The sequence below is a fragment of the Pituophis catenifer genome, unplaced genomic scaffold, assembly GCF_029215685.1.
Source record: "Pituophis catenifer annectens isolate HBS135680 unplaced genomic scaffold, rPitCat1.0.hap2 SCAF_1, whole genome shotgun sequence".
In the NCBI taxonomy this organism is placed as follows: Eukaryota; Metazoa; Chordata; class Lepidosauria; order Squamata; family Colubridae; genus Pituophis; species Pituophis catenifer.
Window position 1 is genome coordinate 68,983,773 of NW_027256881.1, and position 22,189 is coordinate 69,005,961.

Consider the following 22,189-nt stretch of genomic DNA (forward strand, 5'->3'; position numbering starts at 1 on the left):
CAAAGATGGGCAAGAAAAATAGACCTTGGGTTGTGTAGGCAGAATCTAATTCCATAATCACATTAAAACATGATTTGTTTAAACAATTGTTAAATTTTCTTAGAATTCAGACATATAAACTACAGCTTGTTAACAAAGTCACAGTTAGCGGTGTATATACATAAGACTAAATAGTGGTGGCATTCACCAGTTGTAACAACTGGTTCGCTGCATGCGCGCTTCACTCACATACGCACCAAACTTGCGCTTCCGCGCATGCACATTACAACCAAAAGTTACCTTCTAGTGAATCCAGAGTCAGTAAAATAGCTGAGACGCGGCAATCTGCTCTGCCGCGTCTATCAACAAAAGAAATATAGGTAGGTTATAGCGCAGGGGAGAGTGGGTGGGCCCATCTGATCATCGGAGCAAACCGGTTCACTCTCTGCTGATCATTGGAGCTACCAGTACACCCAAACCGATGAGAACTGGCTGAATCCCACCCCTGATACTAAACCAAAAGCAAACAATCCACTTAAGGTTTAGCTGGTTAGGTGAACCAAGACTAAAGGTTAATATTTCAACATAGAGAGTGGCTCTTCCAACAGATAAATAAAACATAATGTAATTTATCTTCTAGGTGGCGAGTTTACAAGGCAAGCAGAAGTTACATTCCTCAACAACAATGAAAAGCTGATAATTAAGCAGAAGTTCAGTGGGATTGATGAACATGGGCATCTTACAATCAGCACGGAACTTGAAGGCAAAGTACCTGAGATCCCATTCGGCTCATCTGTCCATATAGAACCTTACACTGAGCTATATCACTCTTCTAGTTCGGGTAAGTTAAATACATTTGCAGGCTTGTTGCTTGGAAAGCTTGCAGCCAAATCTATTAATGCAAGATGAAATCATCTATTCAGTCTCTGGTCTCTCCAGACTGGAACTCTTTTTAACCACAGGAGGTATATCACACCATTTATGAAACTAATTGACATTAAGTGGCTGGAACCCAAATCAACGTATGCAAAATACAGGTGTTCAAAGCTAACTTCTCATCCCTTCCCCCTTCAAAGCAACTCTTTCCTTCAAATAGTCTTAAGGACTATTGAAGAAAGGAGATAACTGATATGATTAATGACAACCATTTTTTATTCAAAGATTTTCCTAACTAGTCAGGCATTTACTAGTTTCAGAATTCTTGGCAGAGTTGTTGGATTGGGGGAGCTTGGGGGTTGCTGAGAGAAAAGGGGGTAGATAAGTCAGTTTCTGCTAATTCTGCTAAACATGTATTTTGTTCCATTATTTCCCCCCCATATATATGTATTATATCTGCAGGCTAGCACAATGCATCATGTATAATTATATAATTGGTATCGTGTATCTTTGATTTGTAGCAAGACATTGAAGTTATCTAATTTATTGCAGTGTTTTAGCCAACAAATTACCTTTATATTTGGTAACAAAAATTTTGATCAAAATGATTAGTTTCCAGCCATATGCTCAAAATAAAGGATTATCTTGATTAGGAATTTTGAGGGACATGCTAAGAACTACACTCCACAAATGCAGTTTATTTCGACACAGTTTGTATTTAATCATTCCCCCGCCCCCCAGGAACTCTTCAATCAAAGCTTTGGGAGAGCCACAGTTTTTTTTATTTCCCCAATTTATATTCCAGGAAACCTTATGTGATCATTTATAATTACCAATAAAAAAGATACTTCACATTGTTCTTACTATATTTAAATGTAAACATCCATTGTGTGGAACATGCTTTACTGAAAAGACTTTGCCAGACAAACCTTTCTGTAATGAAATTGTTCACTACTCAAGTCTGATCAATTTGCACTCATGTAACTGAGGATGTGACCTGCTAGACCCATGATTGCGAACCTATGGCACGTGTGCCATAGGTGGCACACAGTGCCCTCTCTGTGGGCACACGAGCCATTGCCCCAGTTCAGCTCTGCCCACAAGCGCGCGCACCTCCCGCCAGCCAGCTGGTCATCGCGTCTCTGCCACACACACACCAGGAGGTGGGGCGTATGCGGGGGGCCTGTGTGCACATGTGGGGGTGGGGCATGCACGGGGGGCCATGGTGCATGCACAGGGCATGTGCAGGGGCTGCACATACATGTGCAGAGGGTGGGGCACATGTGTTAGGGCCGTGCACGCATTGCATTCGCATGCACACACTTTGGGCACTCAGTCCAGATAAGGTTAGCCATCACTGTGCTAGACTGACCAGATGTGGGCTGCAAAAATCCAGATGACCACTAGATGACAGGAGAGTGTTGAGTTCTCTGTGCCTCTTAGCTGACAGCTAGTAATTGTCCAGATTTTTATAGTCCAGATCTGTAAGACCTATGATCAGTGCTGTTTACCATTTCATAGATTTTAAGAGCTTGCTCTCAAAAACATCCATTTGTTTGATGGATGGAATTTAAGATTGCAAAACAAGACATAGTACAAAAATTGAATTGTGTGATGCAATGGGAAATATTTCTGCTTTATTATGAAACCTGATGGGAAAAATGGATTATTTTAAGAAGATTCTACTGAAATCTACACAAAGATGCTGAGGTTGGGAAACACTTGTCTCAGGAGATCTACTGCTTTTCTTTAACCCAGTTCAACATTTTGAACAAGTCAGCTGTAGTCTTTAGTTGCGCAATATAAAAAGTTACATTTTGCAACACTGCAAAGTTAATGTCTTTAGTTGAATAAAAGTGAACTGAATATAAATTAAACACAAGCTGATTGATATTGTTGAGCCTTGGCTTAAACTATTGCATAAATATATAAAAAAGATAAAATAAACATTAGCCTTTTATAAAGGAATGAATTGGGACAACCCCCCCCCCGCACACACACACACACAATTCATAGTGGAGAAAGAAACAGTGAAAAAAATTTTTGTTTTTCACATTCCTCCCTGTAAGTCTGAAAAGCTGTTCTGAAGAAGCAAAATAGCAATAAAGCAGCATGAAATGTGACTAAAGAGTGCGGAGGCACGAGAAAATAAATAAGTCCCCCACCCCATTTCCTCTGTCAGTAGGAACAAGATGTCTTTTGGAGTCTTCTGTGAATGAATTATCAAGAGTCGGCCCCATCATTGTAGAGCTAGATTGTTTGTCATAGTTTAATACTCTTATGTTAAATGAAATATATTCAAGTGTCGCTAATTTTTATTAATATGAATTTATTTTCAGTTACCACATCCTCTTCTACCAGAGAGTATACCGTGACGGAGCCAGAAAGAAATGGAGTATCGCCAACATACACAGTTTCTTATCAATGGCGACAAACTATTTCGTTTGATGAATGCATCCATGATGATTCCCATCATTCTAATTCAGCCACTCAGCAGCTATCAGTGGACAGTGTCTTTGTCTTATATAACAAAGAGGAACAGATTTTGCGATATGCAATGAGCAATTCAATTGGCCCAATTGGTACGTTCGGTGACAGTTAGCCTGGTTCGCTTCCACTGCCTTTGCATAGAAGCCTGTCTTTGATTTTATACTTGTGGGTTTTCAGATGCAACAGTCCATATGAAAGAGCCCTTCTCTTTGCTAATCCACCATCCTGCTTCCCACAGAGTCAAATCAAACATCTCCAGGATGTAATAACTGAAGGCAACAGTCAGCCTCCTGCTGTTCATTTCTAAAATTAGTTTCTGACATATTGCCTTTGATCCTAGAAGTTCCATTAACAGTTCTATTCTTTATGATTTTCACAGATCTTTGCTTAAAGTAACTTAAGCTAGTGACCATCACTGTATAGTGCCAATGAATTCCATATATATTTTAGTGAAGAATTACTTTCTTGTGCCTGCCTTGAACTACCTGTGCCATCCAGTAAATCCCTGAGTGCTAGTAATATAAGAAAAAAAGTATTCACTATCCATTCCCCATATATAAATTCATAAATTGTTGTTATTTGCTCCTTTAGTGATATTTTTGCTAGTTAGAAAACCCAATCATTCAACCTTTCTTCAAATGAAGAATGTTTTTTTCTTCTGCTCTCTGATATTCACTTCAGAATGGGTTGATTCATGAACAGCGCTATTGATTTTCTGATCTTCTAAGAACAGACATAAAAGCAGTTTGTTTTTTAAAGGACCTATTACACTGACAATAATACAAACCTATATATGGCTATTCTAAAGTAAGCTTCAGTGATTTCAGTAAGGCTTATTTCCATGTAAGTGCATATGGATTACTTCTTTAAATGAGAAATACCTTACTGTTTGGGTATAGCTAAAGAATATTTTCTTTCTGAATATTCGCTATCTGATTTTTTAACATTCTACCATGAAATTTCATAAGTAAGATAACTCATTTATTAGATGTCAGTGCTTAAGATCACTTATGAAGTCATTGCATAATGGAATTTGACTACAATGATATATTATTATTAAAATGATTGCATTTTAAAATGATTAAAATTGTTCAGAAGCCAGGCTGAGTTATGACTGGAAGATAGATAGATAGATAGATAGATAGATAGATAGATAGATAGATAGATAGAGACAGACAGACAGACAGACAGACAGACAGACAGACAGACAGACAGAATTCTAAAAGCTGGATTTGATAAACCATCCATATGGGATAGGTAACAAAATTGGACTGCAGAAAAATTGAGTAGAAATGCAGCATGCTGTTTGTGAATACAGCTATAATTCACTCTATTAAGTCATAGTTATTATTTATTAAACTTATATTTATAGTTATTCTGAACTGAGAGAAATGCTTAGAGTTTCTATATGTAGAAATAATATATGGGCCTAGAACAGTGATGGTGGAAACCCAATGACCAGCCGGCAGGCGTGCATGCACACGTCAGAAACCCGATGACCAGCTGGCTGAGCTGGGGCAATGACACACGTTCCCACAGAGAGGGCTCTGCATGCCACCTCTGGCACGCATGCCATAGGTTCGCCATCATGGGCCTAGAAGAACTTAGAGCTTCTGTTCATTACCTTTAAGATACATTTCCATAGTTTATCTTAACCTTTACAAACATGAGGAGTATAAACTTTTTTTTGCTGAGCATTTAAAAGCTATGCTGTCCAGATTTTACACCCATCGGCATCTTATTGACCTGGAAACCGTTCAATGTTAACTTAAACCACTTTTTCAAGAGCACAAATGTAGAAAGATTATTTTTTCAGACAATCTTCTTTAAAAGTATCTTCTATGGTCTCTTGGCAGATGGTTCGGGTGATGTAAGCCGCAATCCTTGTTACATAGGCACCCATGGTTGTGACATTAATGCAGTTTGTCGTCCAGGAACAGGCAATCAGTTTACCTGTGAATGCTCAGTGGGGTTCCGAGGAGATGGACGGACATGTTATGGTAGGAATTTTATTTTTAATAGGACATATGTAAAATCAATGTGATTTTTCATCACTGTATTCACTTTCAGAATCTAGGTTTTGCTGTTTGCTATTTGTTATAAAGTTGCTATACATGACAAATTCTGATATATTTCCCCTTTGTATATGTGTGCCAACAGAAAGACACCTGATTTCCTCAACAGAAATAGCAATATGATCAAATTGTACTCTATATAATATCTTTTTATAGCATTTCTGCTTATCCTGAAGCCCAATTAGGGCAAATTAGGGCAGAACTATGTGTGAAGTATACACATAGAGGTTATTTGTATAATCTGACCTGTTCCTGCTGGGAGTTTTTTTTAAAGTAGACCCAGATTGGGAATGTAGAACCAAGGAAGAATGTTTAATCCTTTGTTCCGATTGGAAATGGTCTTTTGCCCATATCCATAAGGAATGCAATCCAAATGGGAGCCACCGTAAAAATGCTGAAGATAAAATTCAATTCCTACCTATCATCTGCAAAAATGAGGGGTGGGGGAGGGGGGAACCCGAGTCAATCCATACAATTAATACTGCCTTGACTTTTGCTCGCGGTTTCTCAGGGCCAAACTAAAGGTGATTTGCAATAATAGCTATTGCGCCAATTGTTGTTTTAAGAAAACAAAAATGCTTTCTTGGGAGATGGTGTATCAGAGCTGAGGAGTGGCAGTACAGAATTGCTGCTGTCCTGCTTGAGTTATGTTTAGAATTTTTCACAGCAGCTACACAGCAATCTGAAGATAATTTTGAACAGCATGGTGACTAGGAGAAAAAGGATGGATTAGCCATGTCCCTCCACAATTTATTCATCTTCTGCAAGGCTGCAATCTTCTGAGGTACTTTGGGTTTAAAGATAAATACCCATCCCCTCTTGTGCACACCTTGATGTTGTCATGATATTAAATTACTGTGCTGTAAGAATCAGATGGAATAAAAACACCCTGATATTCTAATCTGACAAAATCAGATACTACGTTCTTCATCACTTATGTCTTGACAAGTCATTTGGCTGGTGCTTCTAATCTCTGTTGTAACAGGTTTGCTTGGAAAACAGAGATGGCCTTTCAGCTGAACTAAAGCTAAACACAGATACATCGTGCTCTTTCTTTAAAGAATTGTGAGTGACAGTTGAATAATAATGTTACTTTTCTACACAGATGTAAATGAATGCCAGGAGCAGCCAACAGTGTGTGGCAGTAATGCTGTGTGTAATAATCAGCCGGGAACTTTCCGATGTGAATGTTTAGAGGGTTATCAGTTTTCAGATGATGGGCGAACATGCATAGGTAAGTTTATTTCAAAACCTCCTTTGTTGTTTTGGGAAATCCAGACTAGTTAAAGAAAGTACTACTGGTAGTCCATTACTTACAGCCATTAGTTTAATGACTGTTTGAAGTTATGATGCCGCAGAAAAAGGAACTTATGACTTGAAGTTGCATTTATGGTGCTTATGGTCACATAATTGCAATTTATTGCAACTGGTTGCAGCATCCGGTGATCACATGATTCTGATTTGCAAACTTTTTGCTAATGGTCAGCAGACAAACATCCACTGGGAAAACTGGATTCACTTAATGACTACCTGATTCATGCAAAACAACTGCTGTAAAAATTGGGTTCAACGACGTACAATAGAAACTCTGGTCCCAATTGTAGTCACTTGGCATTTACAACAGTAGCATGCACTTCAACTCTCCCCAGCACCCTCCATTTCTGCCCTTTTGGCTACCAGGCACTCTGCTGCTGCCTAATCCTGCCACTCCAGCTGACCTTCACCATCTTCTTCCGCTGCTGATGAAGTGTGCTTGCGAGGTTGCGACAGGTCCAGCAGCTGCTACAGCCAGAGGCTCCTCCAATGAGAGGGAGAAGATACCAAAGGTCGGCTGGAAGTGGTGGGTGATGGTAGGGGTAGGTGATGGAGTGTAGGATGACCAAAAGGACAGAAGAGGATAGAGATGGGAGATGGGGGAATTGAAGTAGAGGGGACTACTGCAGAGTAGGAGAAGCATGAGGTCCTCACCTAACAATAGTGTATGTCTACGGAGGTTCTCAGTCATCCAGGAGTCATAGTTGCCCCAAAGGTGCTTTTTCAAGAGGCAACTGGACTTTCTGGTTTTTCTTTGAATATTTTTTGCTTCTTATCCAAGAAGCTGAGAGCGAAACATCTTCAAAGAAAAACCAGAAAGTCCAGTTGCCTCTTGAAAAAGCAACTTTGGGACTAACAACAGTGTGCAATCCCAGCCTATTGGCTAAAACAGGGACTAGTGGAATAGCTGTTGCTAGGCAGTGCAGTCAATTGACATTTTGCCTAATGTCCGCTTTGCTTAGCAACGAAAATTTTAGTCCCTATTAAGTGAGGACTACCTGTACAATAAAAGTAGCCCTCACCTCTATGTCATTGGTTTATTAATCTGGTGTACCTTGTACCTTTCATGATACAATTTCCATCCCGCCATGCTTCCATTTACACAGGTAGATAAGGGGCAGAAATTGTATTGCAAAACATTTTATTACAATTACATTCCCCTTATTCCTCTTGTGGATAACTATGGTCTTTGTTCTGCTGTTGTTTATGTGTAAAAATATCCCATTCTGCTTTGTGGTTCTGGGTCATTGCGGTATTGCTAGAGAAGATGAGGACACTTGGCAAAGAGCACCTGGGAGATTTTAACAGCTAAATAATGGAAAATGGAAGGTGCTCAATCAACAAATGCATGTAAAAAAGTAGAACCAATACCTGTGCTCCTTTTTAAAAAAAAATTAAGTAGGAAAAATTAATACAGTCTCGGATTTCATAACTAATAACATTTGTTCTATCATGGATCCTCTAGTAGAGAAATATACAAAGTGATCCCAGCAGAATTTGTGGTGAAGTGTCTTTTTAACCTTTACTGAATAAATCATTTGCTATATTAAAAATGTCCTAAAGAACTGTATTGAGGAAAGAGGAGACATAAAACTGTGGCTGAGTTAAGATTAAACTTTGAATAAAGGGAGACTGGATAGTTTATAGTGAAGGCATATGTGATAAGGTTTCTAAAGTTTTAGTCTGAAAAAATTTTTATTGTCTGCCAAGCAGCTATATTAAACATTTCCTTTCTTATATTTTAGTAGCTTCAACATCTGTTTGGAAGAAAGTTTAGTGCTTGGCTGTAGCTAGGCATGTCTTTAATTATTTTTTTTCTTTCTCCCTGTCAAATGCAATTGTTTAGTTAACTGTATGTTTAGTAAAGGGGAAGGAAGTAAAAAAATATCCTCTGAAATCTGGAGATAGTTTTGGGCTTTAGTGCAGTATAAGACAACTTGTATTTTGTATATACATAGTCCTTGACTTAAAGACCTTAATTGAGCCTGAAATTACAGTCATAAGTCATTGCAGTTGTTAAGTAACAACTGGCCTTGCCTGATTTTACAACCTTTTCCAGAGTGGCTGTTAAGTGAATCCATCTTATCTAATGACAGTTTTTTGCCAAAAACTGGGACTAAATGCTGGGAATTAGCAAGAAGTGTAGGAAGATATTGTCCTGTGACCACGGGATGATCCAAAGAGCCATAAAGATGAACTGGTTGCCCAGTGCCCAAAATGCAACCATGTGATCTGTGTTTGCAGATGTCAGCACTTCAAAATTGGGTTGTAAGAATCCATTGTAACTTTGAACAATTGCTAAGTGGCCAGTCATAAGTTGAGGACTCCATGTATATATTTAAGGAGGTAGAAAGGGATATAACACCCTAGACAATCAGCCACATTTATGCCTCACACGACCCCAAATAATTTGGGTCTTAAAGTAGCTCAACTTTTGTTATGATCGTTATTTGAGGAGCAACAAATAACTTCAATAGTTTACAAAATACTTCTTGTAAATTGAAGTGTTTTATACTGTCAAGCCCCATTCAGAAGGACATGATCAAGAATTACCAATCAGGAAGTTTAGTATAGGAATTAGGAATTTGATACAGACTCCTAGAAATGCAACAAGAACTTCCAGCCCTCTTCTACCACTAAGGTAGAAGGTAACTACTTGTTAAAGTAAATCCTCTCTTTTGAATATTTTGAATCTTTTCTTCCTGTACCCTGGACTGAACTGTCATTAATTAGATAAACCTCTATTACAATGCATTATCTATTAGTTACTGATGTACAGAGTTCCTTCCACTTCTTACTCAGCCTCCTCTCTTCACACATAGTTTTTCCCTTTTCTTTTAAAGTTGATTTGCATTGTTTCCAGAGTTATAGTCATCTATTCTCTAATGAAAAAAAATGTTTTCAGTTTTTCCAGCAGTTATACCAGAAAAGTGTGACCTCAAGTCTCTACAGCAGGGGTGCCAAACTCAAGGTCCGGGGGCCAGATCCAGCCCATGGAGATTTGGCCCTCAGGGCCACCCTGGAAACAGTGAAGGACTGGCCTACGGTGTATTTGCCAGTGAAAATGGAGGCCCTACCAAGCTCCGTTTTCACTGGCAGAGTGCTCAGACTACCATAGGTGCCCCCAACGTGAGTGATCCCAAGCTGGCCATGCCCACTGTGGCCACATCTACTCCAGCCCCCCGAGGTCAAACACAACCCTGATGCAGCCCTCAATGAAATCAAGATTGACACCCCTGCTCTACAGTCAAAAGATAAGATCAGTATAAGGAACAGATCTGCTATCCTTACTTTATGCAAAAGTGAATCTGAGTAGCTGCGTCAAATAATGAAAAAACCAAAGAGGAAAAAATATTTGAAGAGGAAAGGATCCAAGTACCCATCAAAAGATGCTATTGTTATAGTCAGGGAAGAAAAAGAGGACGAAAGCTGTACAATGACTGAATGTAGCATTTTAAAGTATAAACTAGAAAGCACAAGGTAATACACCTCAGTTCAGAACTCAAAGGAATAAAAGAAAATAGCTAAACAGATAGAGAGCTGTCTTATAACAAAATCAGAAGAAAATTTACAACTAAGATAGGTTTATTAAAGAGAAAGCACAGGAGAAATGAAAAAGAGACAGATGAATGCAGAAAAAGTAGACGGACAATACTGAAGCCATTTAGAAACAAAAACAACAACCCCAAACTTTGAAGCAGTGTTTTTGAGTAGTAAAGAAGGAAGATGGATACCTTTGAATTATGTCCCTGAGGTTATTACCATTGGCTACCCAAAGTAGCTAATCAAATGGTCTTGGACTAAATAAAACTGACTGCTTCAAGCAGAAACTCACAGATTTTAGGAGTATGATTTGAGCTGATTGACATAACAAACTATTATGCTTGCTCAAGTTGAGGGAAATAGAGGAAAAGAATCACCTGGATTAAAGGATGAGGAAGATCCTCAGATCACCTTGGAAATACTGTGGGCTATAGCTCGATACAAGTGGAGATTGTATCATTTGTCCATCTAGTCACCAGGAATCAGACCCAATAGATACATAGCTCTGAAGGAAAGGAAAACAGTTAGATATGCTTTGCAGTATTGTATAGGAAACTTGGACAATTTTGTCTTATTGGGAGAATATGTCAGGTTTTACAAGAAGTCATGAAGAATTGCAGCAGGAGAGAAATCTGTGTTATATATGCACTATATATTTTCCTTATGTATAGCCAACATTGGACATAGCCTTATTTGTTGCCAGTGTCATACAAAATATTTTGGAAATAATAATTGATTTAATTAATTAATTGTAGAATATATTTATTTCATTACTTAATTATTTTAAATGGAAAATTGTTTTCATAGTAGAAAAAATTAAGTAAGGTTCAATGTGCCTTTGGATATTTTACAGTATAGATGAAGATTTTCAGAGTTTAAAAAGAATGTTAATGACATGCTCCTTAAATGTATCGTTTTATGAATAGTATAGTTTCTCTCAGATTTTAGAGACAATTTAATTCCCAAATGACTGATGACTATTCAGTTTGGAAATGTTCTGTATTTGTTTAAAACTCATTAATCTGCCAACATTTTTATATCTCACTGAGTTGCAGCTATAGTCAATTGCCAAATTGTAATTCTGGGTCATCAGTGGCTTAAATTTTCGTAAGAGAGTAAATCATTCTTTGTATAAGCAACCAGAGTTTGCAAAGAGCCCTTTCATGGTTTTATTGTTTCTCCACATGGAGCCATTGCTACTCAGCAATTATGTAAAGAAAATGCTGCATTTGAGGTTTTGATTATGTATTGAATTATGCATAATTGATTAATTTCCAGGATATTAATGTTGCACGCAATACTGCAGAATTTCAAAAACATATTCTACTCTGTAGCTGCTGTCATAAAATATATTTGAACAAAAGTAGGTTATAATATTGTGCTATATATTGTGTGCATATCTACAGTATCTGTCTGTCTTCCCCAGGTGCAAAACAGTAACTGGTGGTAAACTCTACTGGAATGATTTTGAATAAATGCTAGTACTGCTACAGACAGACAGACACTCCCCCCCCCCCTCTCTCTCTCTAATGGCTATCATCTTTGGTGTTTTTTCTCTTGTTCAAGATACAGATTATTATGTAAGGTACAGCCGACATTCTCCTTTTTCCCCATTCATTTTCAAACAGGAATAGAATACTGTCTGAAAATTCATGTCTAGATGCCATGGGAAAAGGAAGGTGGGAGAGATAATTTAGAAAGTAAGGTGAAAAATTCTTCATAACACATTATGAATAGCAAATGTTGGATTCTCTGAGATCTCCTAGCCCTGTTAATGACAAATCAGCAGGCTAGAAGTATGGGACAAACTAAGTTTGCCACGCTTCTTTTTCTCTACGTCTGGAGATTGTCACCTTGACTACTGTCTCAAACAGCAAAATGTATGGAATTGTGTTGAATTGTAGAGAAGGGAAACATCAAATAAATTTGTATAACATAATGAACTAAATGATGGAAAAAGCTACCAGGAATGTGAGAATCTGTGCTTGAGAAAAAGCAGAATGCAGGAAATGTGGCAAGGGTTTGGTAAAAAGAAGCAGCTAAACCAAAAGATGACTCTAGCATCTATATATAAACTGCAAGACTGACAGGAAGGAAACCAAAATATATCTGATAAACACTAGCAAATAAATAAATACAGAGTACTGGTGACATGGGTACTAGCTAGATGCCATAACACACTTTACACTTCTATGTAAGAATTTGGCTACCCAGTGCTTTTATTATTTCTCCCAAATTTTGCAACATCTAAGGTATAAAGTTAACAATATCTTGAAATCCCAGTTTGGAAAGATTACTTTAAAAAATTCTACAGTACTCAGTTTTTTCTCAGTTTTCATCATCTTCTGAACTTTTTTTTTAAAGAAAAAGCTTCAACTTTAATCTTCTTTACATATGCATATCTGATTTACAGCTGTTGACCATGTAGTGAATCATTGTTTGAGAGGTTCACATACATGTGATATCCCCCAACGTGCCCGCTGCATCTACTCCGGTGGATCTTCTTATATCTGTGCATGTATTCAGGGATTTTCTGGAGATGGACGTTTCTGCGAAGGTGAGGGATAGCATTGTTCCCTTTCCTCTTTGTCTTTTTTTGGTCTTCTGTTACATACATACAATTCTGTTGTATGGTAATTGTGTTCAATCCTTTTATCATAATAATTTTTACGTGCTGAAGAAAATAACCGAAATGGACCAAAAGAAGCTTTTTTTATTGCTGGGGTCAAGTATTCTACAATCCATATTTTTTAAAAGTTATTTTTATATTAATTTTTTGAAAGTAAATGTGAGGCATGCTGTGCAATGACAGTTTATATGAAAATGTTATTAATTACAAATATATCTTCAGAAATTCTAAAAAGGCAGAAATAACCAATTATTAACAGTTGCACTTATCAAAAGTTCACAGATTCCATCTAGAATACTCAGGCTTTGCAGGCAAATAGCAATTGTTAATTTCAATATTAACAGTTATAAAATAATCTGATTGTGAATATTGTGATATTACTACAAATGCATTATTTTATGTTAATGGGGGAAATTAAATGTTTCTCCAATATTTGATTCCCATTGAATTTACTGTGCCATTAACAATTTATTTATTTGTATAGAAGATGCACAGGATACTGGCATATTCAATTTTGTACTTTTTTTCCTCTTTAAAGTATCTTAATTGTTGATTAAGATAGTTACAACTATCTTGGAGCCGTTTAGCATGCCCAAAACCTATGTGCATAAATGTTGTTTCTGAATGATCAAACAAATAGTTTGATATTATTTGACTCAGTAGGCACTGTGCCTTGATTCTCTGCACAGAAAAGTCCATGGGATTGCAGACTCAAATATTTTGCAGAGGATTTACAATAAGATATTGCATGGAAGAGCCTTACAGTAAATCCTGTATTATTCTTCTCTTTAAAAAAAAATAGATGTAGATGAATGTCAATCGAACCGTTGCCATCCAGATGCTGTCTGCTACAACAGCCCAGGGTCCTTTAGCTGCCAATGCAAAGCAGGTTATCATGGAGATGGCTTCCACTGTGCACCACAAGGTAAACCTTTGGAATAATATATAAAACTTTCTTAGAGTGCAAGCGCTAAAGAGTAGTTCCATCAGCGGTGAAATGCTCCCGGTTCAGACCAGATCACCCGATCCAGTAGCGATGGCTGCGGGTGGTTCAGAGAACCGGTAGCAAAAATCCCTGCCGAAGAGGTTGTAGAAAAAAATGGTTTTTTTTTTTGAGGCAACTCAGCTGGGATCGTCAGAGGCGTTTAAAAGAAAAAAAAGCCTCTGACGATCAGGCAACTCAGCTGGGATCGTCAGAGGCTTTTAAAAATATTTTTTTTACAACCTCTTCAGCCGAAGAGGTTTTAAAAGTTAAAAAAAAAAAATTGGCCATGCCCACTCAGTCACATTATCCCCCCACCAAACCACGCCCACAGAACTGGTAGTAACACATTTTACATTTCATCACTGAGTTCCATGGAATAGTAGATGGGCAGCAATTATGTTTTGCATACTGTGATTAATCAAGCTTTGATTAAGGTATAGTTATTTGATACTGTTTTTTGCTCTTTCTTCAGATCTGTTGTTGTCTGTTCCATCTATTGTTGTTTGATAATTGTTCCTTGTAGTTAAGGAAATGAAAAAACAGCCATCCAGTTCTGATATATATAGCTGTAAGATAGAACTACAAGGTCATATTCAATACTTCTATTACCAATATTTTTTACAGTTTTTCAACAGTATTACAGCTGAAATATTTTAACACAGCTTTCTGCATCTTTAAACTTAAACAAAAGTATTTATTCTACAATGCAGAAATTGTTTTCATTTAACAAATTCATTCTTTAAAGAAGTTGCAGAATTTTGCATCTCTTCAGGACATATCCAGCTTGCCAGTAAAAGAGGTACTGATGTAAGAGTAGCGCTCTAAAAAGTACTAAGTGTGTCTATAATTCATTATACCCTCACACTCTATTGTTTGATTTCAAAAAGAAACAGCTGTCTGAATTCTGTCACCTCTTTCTCTTCATAGACTTTATTTACCATACAGAAACAAATCCAGACACTGGCTAGAGGGTATTATCACTAAGTACCATTCATCAACTGTAAAGTGTGTTATCCTTCACAAAGGAAATGAATTGTTGATTAAAAAATTGCATCAAATTGGTAATTCTTTATAACAGAGGTAAAAGTGAATGGATTTCAATTATAACCTCCTAATATTGAAGTGTTAAAATAATTTTTCTTTGAACTTCTCTTAAGAATATCACTTCAAAATGACATGTTGCTTCCAAGAGCTATCATGAGAAGGATGACTCATTTTACACCAATCTACCTCAACTTGATATCCTCCAGAAGGGTTGGACTACATCTGTAGAATATACAGCTATCCTGCTAGGATCTTTTCATCTAAAAATGTTTAGGGCACACATAGTTAAGAACATAGGAACAGCCTTACTGGATCTCTATCTCTCTTGAGTATCTTTGTAGTCTAATACTCAGATGTTTTCTGAATTTAATTTATTCAAATATATTATTTACAGCTGTGGAAAAAATAACAATTGGTTTGTTCTGCTCCGCTCCCCTAAAATCCAAAAGAAAACAATGATAGTTACTTAGAAACACTATTCCTCCAGAAAAAGAGAAAGAATAAAGACATAAGCAAGGTACTGCTGGATTGGCTCTCTGGCCTCTGGTCTATTCTTACAGTGGCCAAATAACTCCATAAGTAAGCCAGCAGATGGTCTTCAGAAACCGTCACACTACGATGAAAGCTAATAACCATTGACCCCCCCATGCCTTCCTAGTGTAGTGAATCCAAAGTTTAAATGCATATTGTGTAAAGAAAAAAAATAAGTTTGTATCTTTTCCCTGCAATTATAAACAGCAAGCTGACCTTGAAGAACTCGTGTGGGTAGGGTATGGGCTTAGGTAACCCACCTAATAGAAATAAAATTAAAAGAATTTTTACATTTTCTTCTTCTTTTTATTACAGAAGTAGAGAAGACCAAATGTCAAAGAGAACAAGAACAAATTCTGGCTTTGGGCCCAAGAGGGCCTAGGCCAATTGGCCAATTTATTCCCCAGTGTGATATCTATGGGAATTACTTGCCAACCCAGTGCCATCCTAGCACTGGTTACTGCTGGTGTGTGGACAGAGATGGTAATGAGATGGATGGTACTAGAAGTGGCCCAGGTATCCAACCTCCATGTAAGTTGCTTCTAAGTTAATAAGTTAGTGCAATAATTTTCTTCATTTAGATTTTGCCTATTCTTACTTTCAATTTAATTAAGAAGATTGATATGTATGAATTCGAGATATTTGCAGTTATTTGTATATCAAAGTTCTGTGATTAAGTGAAAGGTACATTTATACTATATATGTGATTTGAATTATTTGGTTGTATTTTATAATTAGATTTGTATTTCCAATAATAGAAACTGCAGAAGAAAATGTAAAATATTGTTAGCATGAAACGTTTTGGATAAGTTTTCCAGTCAATTCTGCATTTTACCTTGGTTCAGTGTTTCTCAACCTTAGCAACTTTAAGATGCGTGGACTTCAACTATCAGAATTCCTCTTGGAGTCAAAGTCCACATATCTGAAAGTTGCCAAGGTTGAAAAACACTGCCGTAGTAGGTAACAGAAAGTTAAATCATAGGTCCCTGGTACAATGATGAAACATATATTGACACAGCACATATCAAACTTTGATACTTTGGACTTGCTTCCTGATGTCAGACATAAACATGTAACTCATGTGGTTTGTATTGAGGTATCATAATGCACATTTCATCAATTGATTCCTGTGTTTCTCCCATGGATGTCTGAGGAGTGGACATTAATTGGGGAAGAGCATCCTTCTTGGTTTTTCTGAATTGTCCAATGTTTTTAATATTGTTAGTAATGCACGATTGGGATCACAGGAATGTAACTTCAGACCTAAAATTTATTGCTGTGTGTATGTATGTACGTATGTACATATGTACGTACGTACGTACATATATATATATTTGTTTTCTGAGGTTTTCACGGGTGTTTGTATGTAGGTCTTTGGTTATTCGGGTTTTCTCCCGCGTAAAATTGGAGGTTTCTTGGCAACGTTTCGACGAAGTCTCATTCGTCATCTTCAGGCTGGTGTCTTCGGCTTCGTGCTTCTAGGAGCAATGTGTGTGATCGCAGCTGTTTCTTCCTTTTAACTGCCAGTGGGGGTATGAACTGATTGGGTGGGAGCTTGGCTGTGTTCTGATTGGGTGGAGGTGTGTTCTGATGGTTGGGGGTTTGGCTGTGCTCTGATTGGATGGGTGTGTGTTCTGTTTAGTTGGGGGCTTGGTTGTGCTCGGGTTAGTCTGAGTAGCAGGGGAATTTGAGCTGGTGAGCTGTGTTGCTGTTGTTTGGCTTCGTGTTCGTGGCCGTGCTACCTCTTCATGGTGGGTGTCAGTCTGCTTCATGTATGAATTGGAGGAGTTTAAAGGGGCTAATGATACAGCTGTGGTCTGGCTTCTGGTCCGTGGTCCTTGCTCCTGGAAGCACGAAGCCGAGAACACCAGACTGAAGATGACGAATGAGACTTCGTTGAAACATCGCCAAGACACTTCCAATTTTACGTGGGAGAAGACCCGAATAACCAAAGACCTATATATATATATATATGTGCAAAAAATTAAAATCTCGGGTATTTTCCCTCGGGAAAACACCCGAGATTTTAATTTTTTGCATATGCACACCCGCGAAAACTTAAGAAGACATATATATATATATGTATGTATGTATGTATGTATGTATGTATGTATGTATGTATGTATAAATAAATCATCAACTGTAAGAGAAATAAAATAAGTTTTCAGTATTGCACATTAATGTGTGGATTGGCTACCTTTGTTTTTTAATGGCTACATCTCTTAAGCAAGAAGTGTAGCATGCAATGAACATTTATATGCTATAGGTTTTTATGTGTGCAAGTTTGATGATGCATGCATACAATGGTGTAATCATTATTAAGTTTTGCATTTAGAATTTGATCACTTTTTGTGGTAGAGACATGCATTGCAATCTGAGACTAGGGCAGCTAAGGTCATTGGACCTAAATCTCAAATAACAATGCACCAAATTGCAATCTCCTATGCATGTATTGTAGCAATAGCTTAAATGTGCTAAATTGCCAGGCTTGTGTAGAATCAGTAAGTTTACCTGGCCTTGTAGATATGGCAAGTCTTGTCTTTGAGTAATATGTGTTTTATATTATTGGTCAATAAGGTCTGGGCACAGTTGCTCCTCCTGTTACAATTGGACCTTCAGTAAAACCAGATGCAATTCCCCTGCCTCCAGGAAGCCACTTACTCATTGCACAGAGTGGGAAGATTGACCATGTCCCTCTGGAGGGGAATGTTATGAAGAAATCAGATGCAAAAGCTTTGCTGTACGTGCCAGTAAGTATACCATGAACATGATACATCTATCTATCTATCTATCTATCTATCTATCTATCTATCTATCTATCTATCTTTATTTGTTTATCAACAAGTACAAGGAAACAACAGTATAGACATAGACATGGACACATGAAAAAAATTGGCACAAACAAAAGGGTATAAATAGGCAAAACATAGCCATAAACACATAGAATGGTTACATATAAATGGGGACAGTAGGACAGGGACGGTAGGCATGCTGGTGCGCTTCTGCACGCCCCCTTAGGGACCTCTTAAGAAACATGAAAGGTCCGCGGTAGACAGTTTACGGTGAAAGGTATGGGGATTAGAAAGACTAACAACAGGATCAGGTAGAATGTTCCAGACATTTACTACTCCATTGCAGAAATCATATTTCCTATAATCAAGATTACCGTGTTTCCCCCAAAAATAAGACCCTGTCTTATATTTTTTTAACCCTGAAATAAGCACTTGGCCTTATTTTTGGGGAGGTCTTATTATTTTGGGGTGTGTGGAGCAAGATGGGGCTCCTCTTGCCATCTTACCTGATTTCCAGCTCTCTGTTTAAATATTTTCGGGGAGGGCTTATTTTCGGTGGGAGGTTTATTTTAGCGCATGCGCTCAAAAGCCCGATTGGGCTTATTATCAGGGGATGTCTTATTTTCAGGGAAACAGGGTAGAGCGAATTACATTGAGTTTGAATCTATTGATAGCCCTTGTGTTATTATGGTTGAAATTAAAGTACTCATTTCAGGTAGGACTTTTTGGTAAATAATCTTATGAACTAAGCCTAGGTCGGAGCCTGATGGTATAGGGAATTTTATATCAAGCCTGGTGGTATAGAGAATTTTATTTTGAGCAGAAGATTTAAGTACTTTTCTAGTAAAATGTCTCTGAACCCTCTCTAATGTATTGATGTCTGAAATACAATTTCTTTTCTTTTTAAAAAAAATTCTCTATAATCTATTGTTTTTATTCTAATTTTTAAAACCATATATCCTTTTTTCCCGTTTTCCACAAAAAATCAATGAGTTTCCCATCATCCTTAAATTTATACAATGTCCTATCTCTAATTAAAGCAGTCATCTCAGCAAGTTCTATCATCTTTGTTATCCATTTCTCTGCCTTGAAAAATGCTAGCATTATATTTTTTTTGAAAAGGTAATAGAAACCATTGATCCTGCACGTTCAACCAAAGATTCATTTTTCCTTCATTCCCAGTACTCATGCCATGTTTGTACATAGCTTTTTTTCCCCCAAAGTTGAGAGGCTAATTAAACAGTGACAGGAAATTTAGTTGATTGCAGTATTGTTTCAATGACAACAGGTGTTAGAATGATAAATTTGAATATGGAGAAGAGAAGACAAGCAATATAAAGATAGTAACTTCCGGGCAGATAAAGGATAGAGGGAAACTAGAATTTTATCAAGCACAAAGATTGAGGGGAATTGATTTTTATGCTCAAATTAATATTAATTAGAATAGTTATTCTTTCGTGACTGTGTGTAATCTATTCTGATTCTTCCAGAAGCCTAATCTATCTATAATTGGTATTTGGCACTTAAATATAGGAACCTGCCTTATAGAAGGTCAGACAATTGACTTCACACATTCTGGCAGATGGCGACATCCTAAGGTCTCATCATGAGATTTTTCATTTGCAATTATCAAATTGGGAAAGACTGAAATAATAAGGTAGAGTAGTCCTACTGTTCTGTCACTTCAGTTTTTTAGCTGGGCTTACAGGGGTCCCAAGATTTAGGTGACACAACCTATTCCTTTTCTATTCCTGCAATATAATTTGTTTCTGATCTTGGGTATTGCCTTAAGCCAGAAGGCAGCACTTAACCCACCTGGACTGATTCCTAAATTTGATTTGGACTAGGATATAAGGCTTTAACCTTTGAATTTCCTCACTAGTCTCTTTATTATTCATTGTGGAATTTTCAAGCCACTAAATTCTTATCCATTTCTTTAGCATTACAAATGTGATATAATGGTTTATAATGGTTTGTCTAAAATGCAGGATAAAGTTGTTATTGGAGTTGCTTATGACTGCTTGGAGAAGATGGTTTATTGGACAGATATCAGCAGCCCATCTATCAGTAGAGCAAGCCTTGGTGGAGGAGAGCCAGTATCCATCATAAAGACAGGTAGGAATTATAGATTTCCTTCCTCACCATATCAAACTGAATCCAATGTATATTTTCAAAGATGGAAGATTATTTTCTGCAGTTAACACTGAAGGCTTCGACTCAACCCTTCCAAGACTGAGTGGCTGTGGCTTCCGGCGTCCCGATATAGCCAGCTGGTGCCATTGCTGGCTATTGGGGGCGAGTTATTGGATAGGGCTCGCAACTTGGGCATCTTCCTGGATGCACGGCTGTCTTTAGAAGAGCATATGACGGCCGTGGCCAGGGGGGCTTTTTATCAGGTCCGCCTGATTCGCCACTTGCGTCCCTTTCTGGATCAGGACTCCTTACGCACAGTCACTCAGGCACTCGTCACTTCCCGCCTGGATTACTGCAATGCTCTTGACATGGGGCTCCCCTTGAGAAGCACCCGGAGGCTCCAACTGGTGCAGAATGCGGCCGCACAGGGGATTATGGGAGCGAGGGGGCGCTCCCATGTGACACCTCTCCTGCGTGAGCTGCATTGGCTTCCAGTGGTCTTCCGGGTGCGCTTCAAGGTGTTGGTTACCACCTTTAAAGCGCTCCATGGCATAGGACCTGGGTATTTGCGGGACCGCCTTCTGCCACCAATAGCCTCCCACCGACCAGTATGCTCCCACAGAGAGGGACTCCTCAGGGTGCCGTCAGCCAGGCAATGTCAGCTGGCGACCCCCAGGGGGAGGGCCTTCTCCCTCTGAGTCCACTAGGAGAAGGGCGGTATACAAATTGAACAAAATGAAATGAAATGAAATGAAGTCCTCAGCATAACCTCTCACAATATCTTGATAAAACACTTAGCCCAGGGGTGGGTTCTACTTACCTTTATTACCAGTTCGCCATGGGATCATGTTTCCCTCACTCACGCGCCTTGCTTCTGCGCATGCGTAGATCGCCAATGAAGACATCTGGGGTGGTGGGTTTTCCCATCGGTTTTACTACCAGTTCTTGTGAACCGGTCCGAACCGGGGGCAACCCACCACTGATTTAGCCCTATGGGGTAAGTTTGAAATTAATGCACAGATAGAGAATTGCAATACTTGTCTTTTTTTGCTAACAAATTGCTCAACATTCTGCTACATCAAAAAGCTTTTTAGTTGCAGAAAAATACCTAATCAATTATTTCGAAACTCTAGATTCACTTGGTCTATTACTATTACTACTACTATCCAAGTTCTCATACAAGCAACCAGATCCAGGAAACTTAACAAAGATACTTTAGTGTAGAATGGTACTAATTCTACTCTGTTCAAAGAATCCATTGATTGTTATATTTATTGGGTACAGCCAAGAACTTTGAAAAATTATGTAGATTTGAATTGACATGTTGATAGTGTTGATAAACCAGACTGATGGTACCGATTAATGTTGGGATAACTTTGTTCCTAAATCAGTAAATACTGATTTGATTTGCTATTTTTAAAAATGTTTTGGAATAAAACACTATTATGTATTGCATTTTTAACATATCGTATAATTATATGTAATTTATTTCTTTAAAGTGATGTGTATTAAGCTAATTTTGTTATAATACTTTGCATGTCATTTTGATTGCATCTATTCCTACAGTGGCTTATTTTAGTATCCCTAATTTGTATGTATAGTGCAGTCCCTTTATATATAACTCAGAAGTAAATATCCCCGAGCTCAGTGAGAGTTATTGCCTAGAATGGAGGTTTCCATCTCAATGAGAACAAATAACCTACTGACTGTTTAGAAGAATTCTTTAAGATGTATGTAAGGGACGTGTGCCAACTTGGATGGAACTCTTCTGGCTGCTTATATCTCTCAAGGCCACAGA

The 22,189-nt window shown here is 37.9% G+C and overlaps 1 protein-coding gene across 1 annotated transcript in view; it reads left to right on the top strand.

Moving 5' to 3' along the window:
- NID1 (nidogen 1) overlaps positions 1-22,189 on the top strand; it is a 49,546-nt gene that overhangs the window by 18,446 nt on the left and 8,911 nt on the right. Inside the window, exons 7-15 of the mRNA XM_070950781.1 lie at positions 620-820; positions 3,195-3,437; positions 5,202-5,345; positions 6,526-6,654; positions 12,691-12,834; positions 13,709-13,831; positions 15,782-15,997; positions 18,044-18,216; positions 20,247-20,373. Coding sequence (XP_070806882.1) covers positions 620-820; positions 3,195-3,437; positions 5,202-5,345; positions 6,526-6,654; positions 12,691-12,834; positions 13,709-13,831; positions 15,782-15,997; positions 18,044-18,216; positions 20,247-20,373 — 1,500 coding nt within the window. The remainder of the gene's footprint in view (positions 1-619; positions 821-3,194; positions 3,438-5,201; positions 5,346-6,525; positions 6,655-12,690; positions 12,835-13,708; positions 13,832-15,781; positions 15,998-18,043; positions 18,217-20,246; positions 20,374-22,189) is intronic.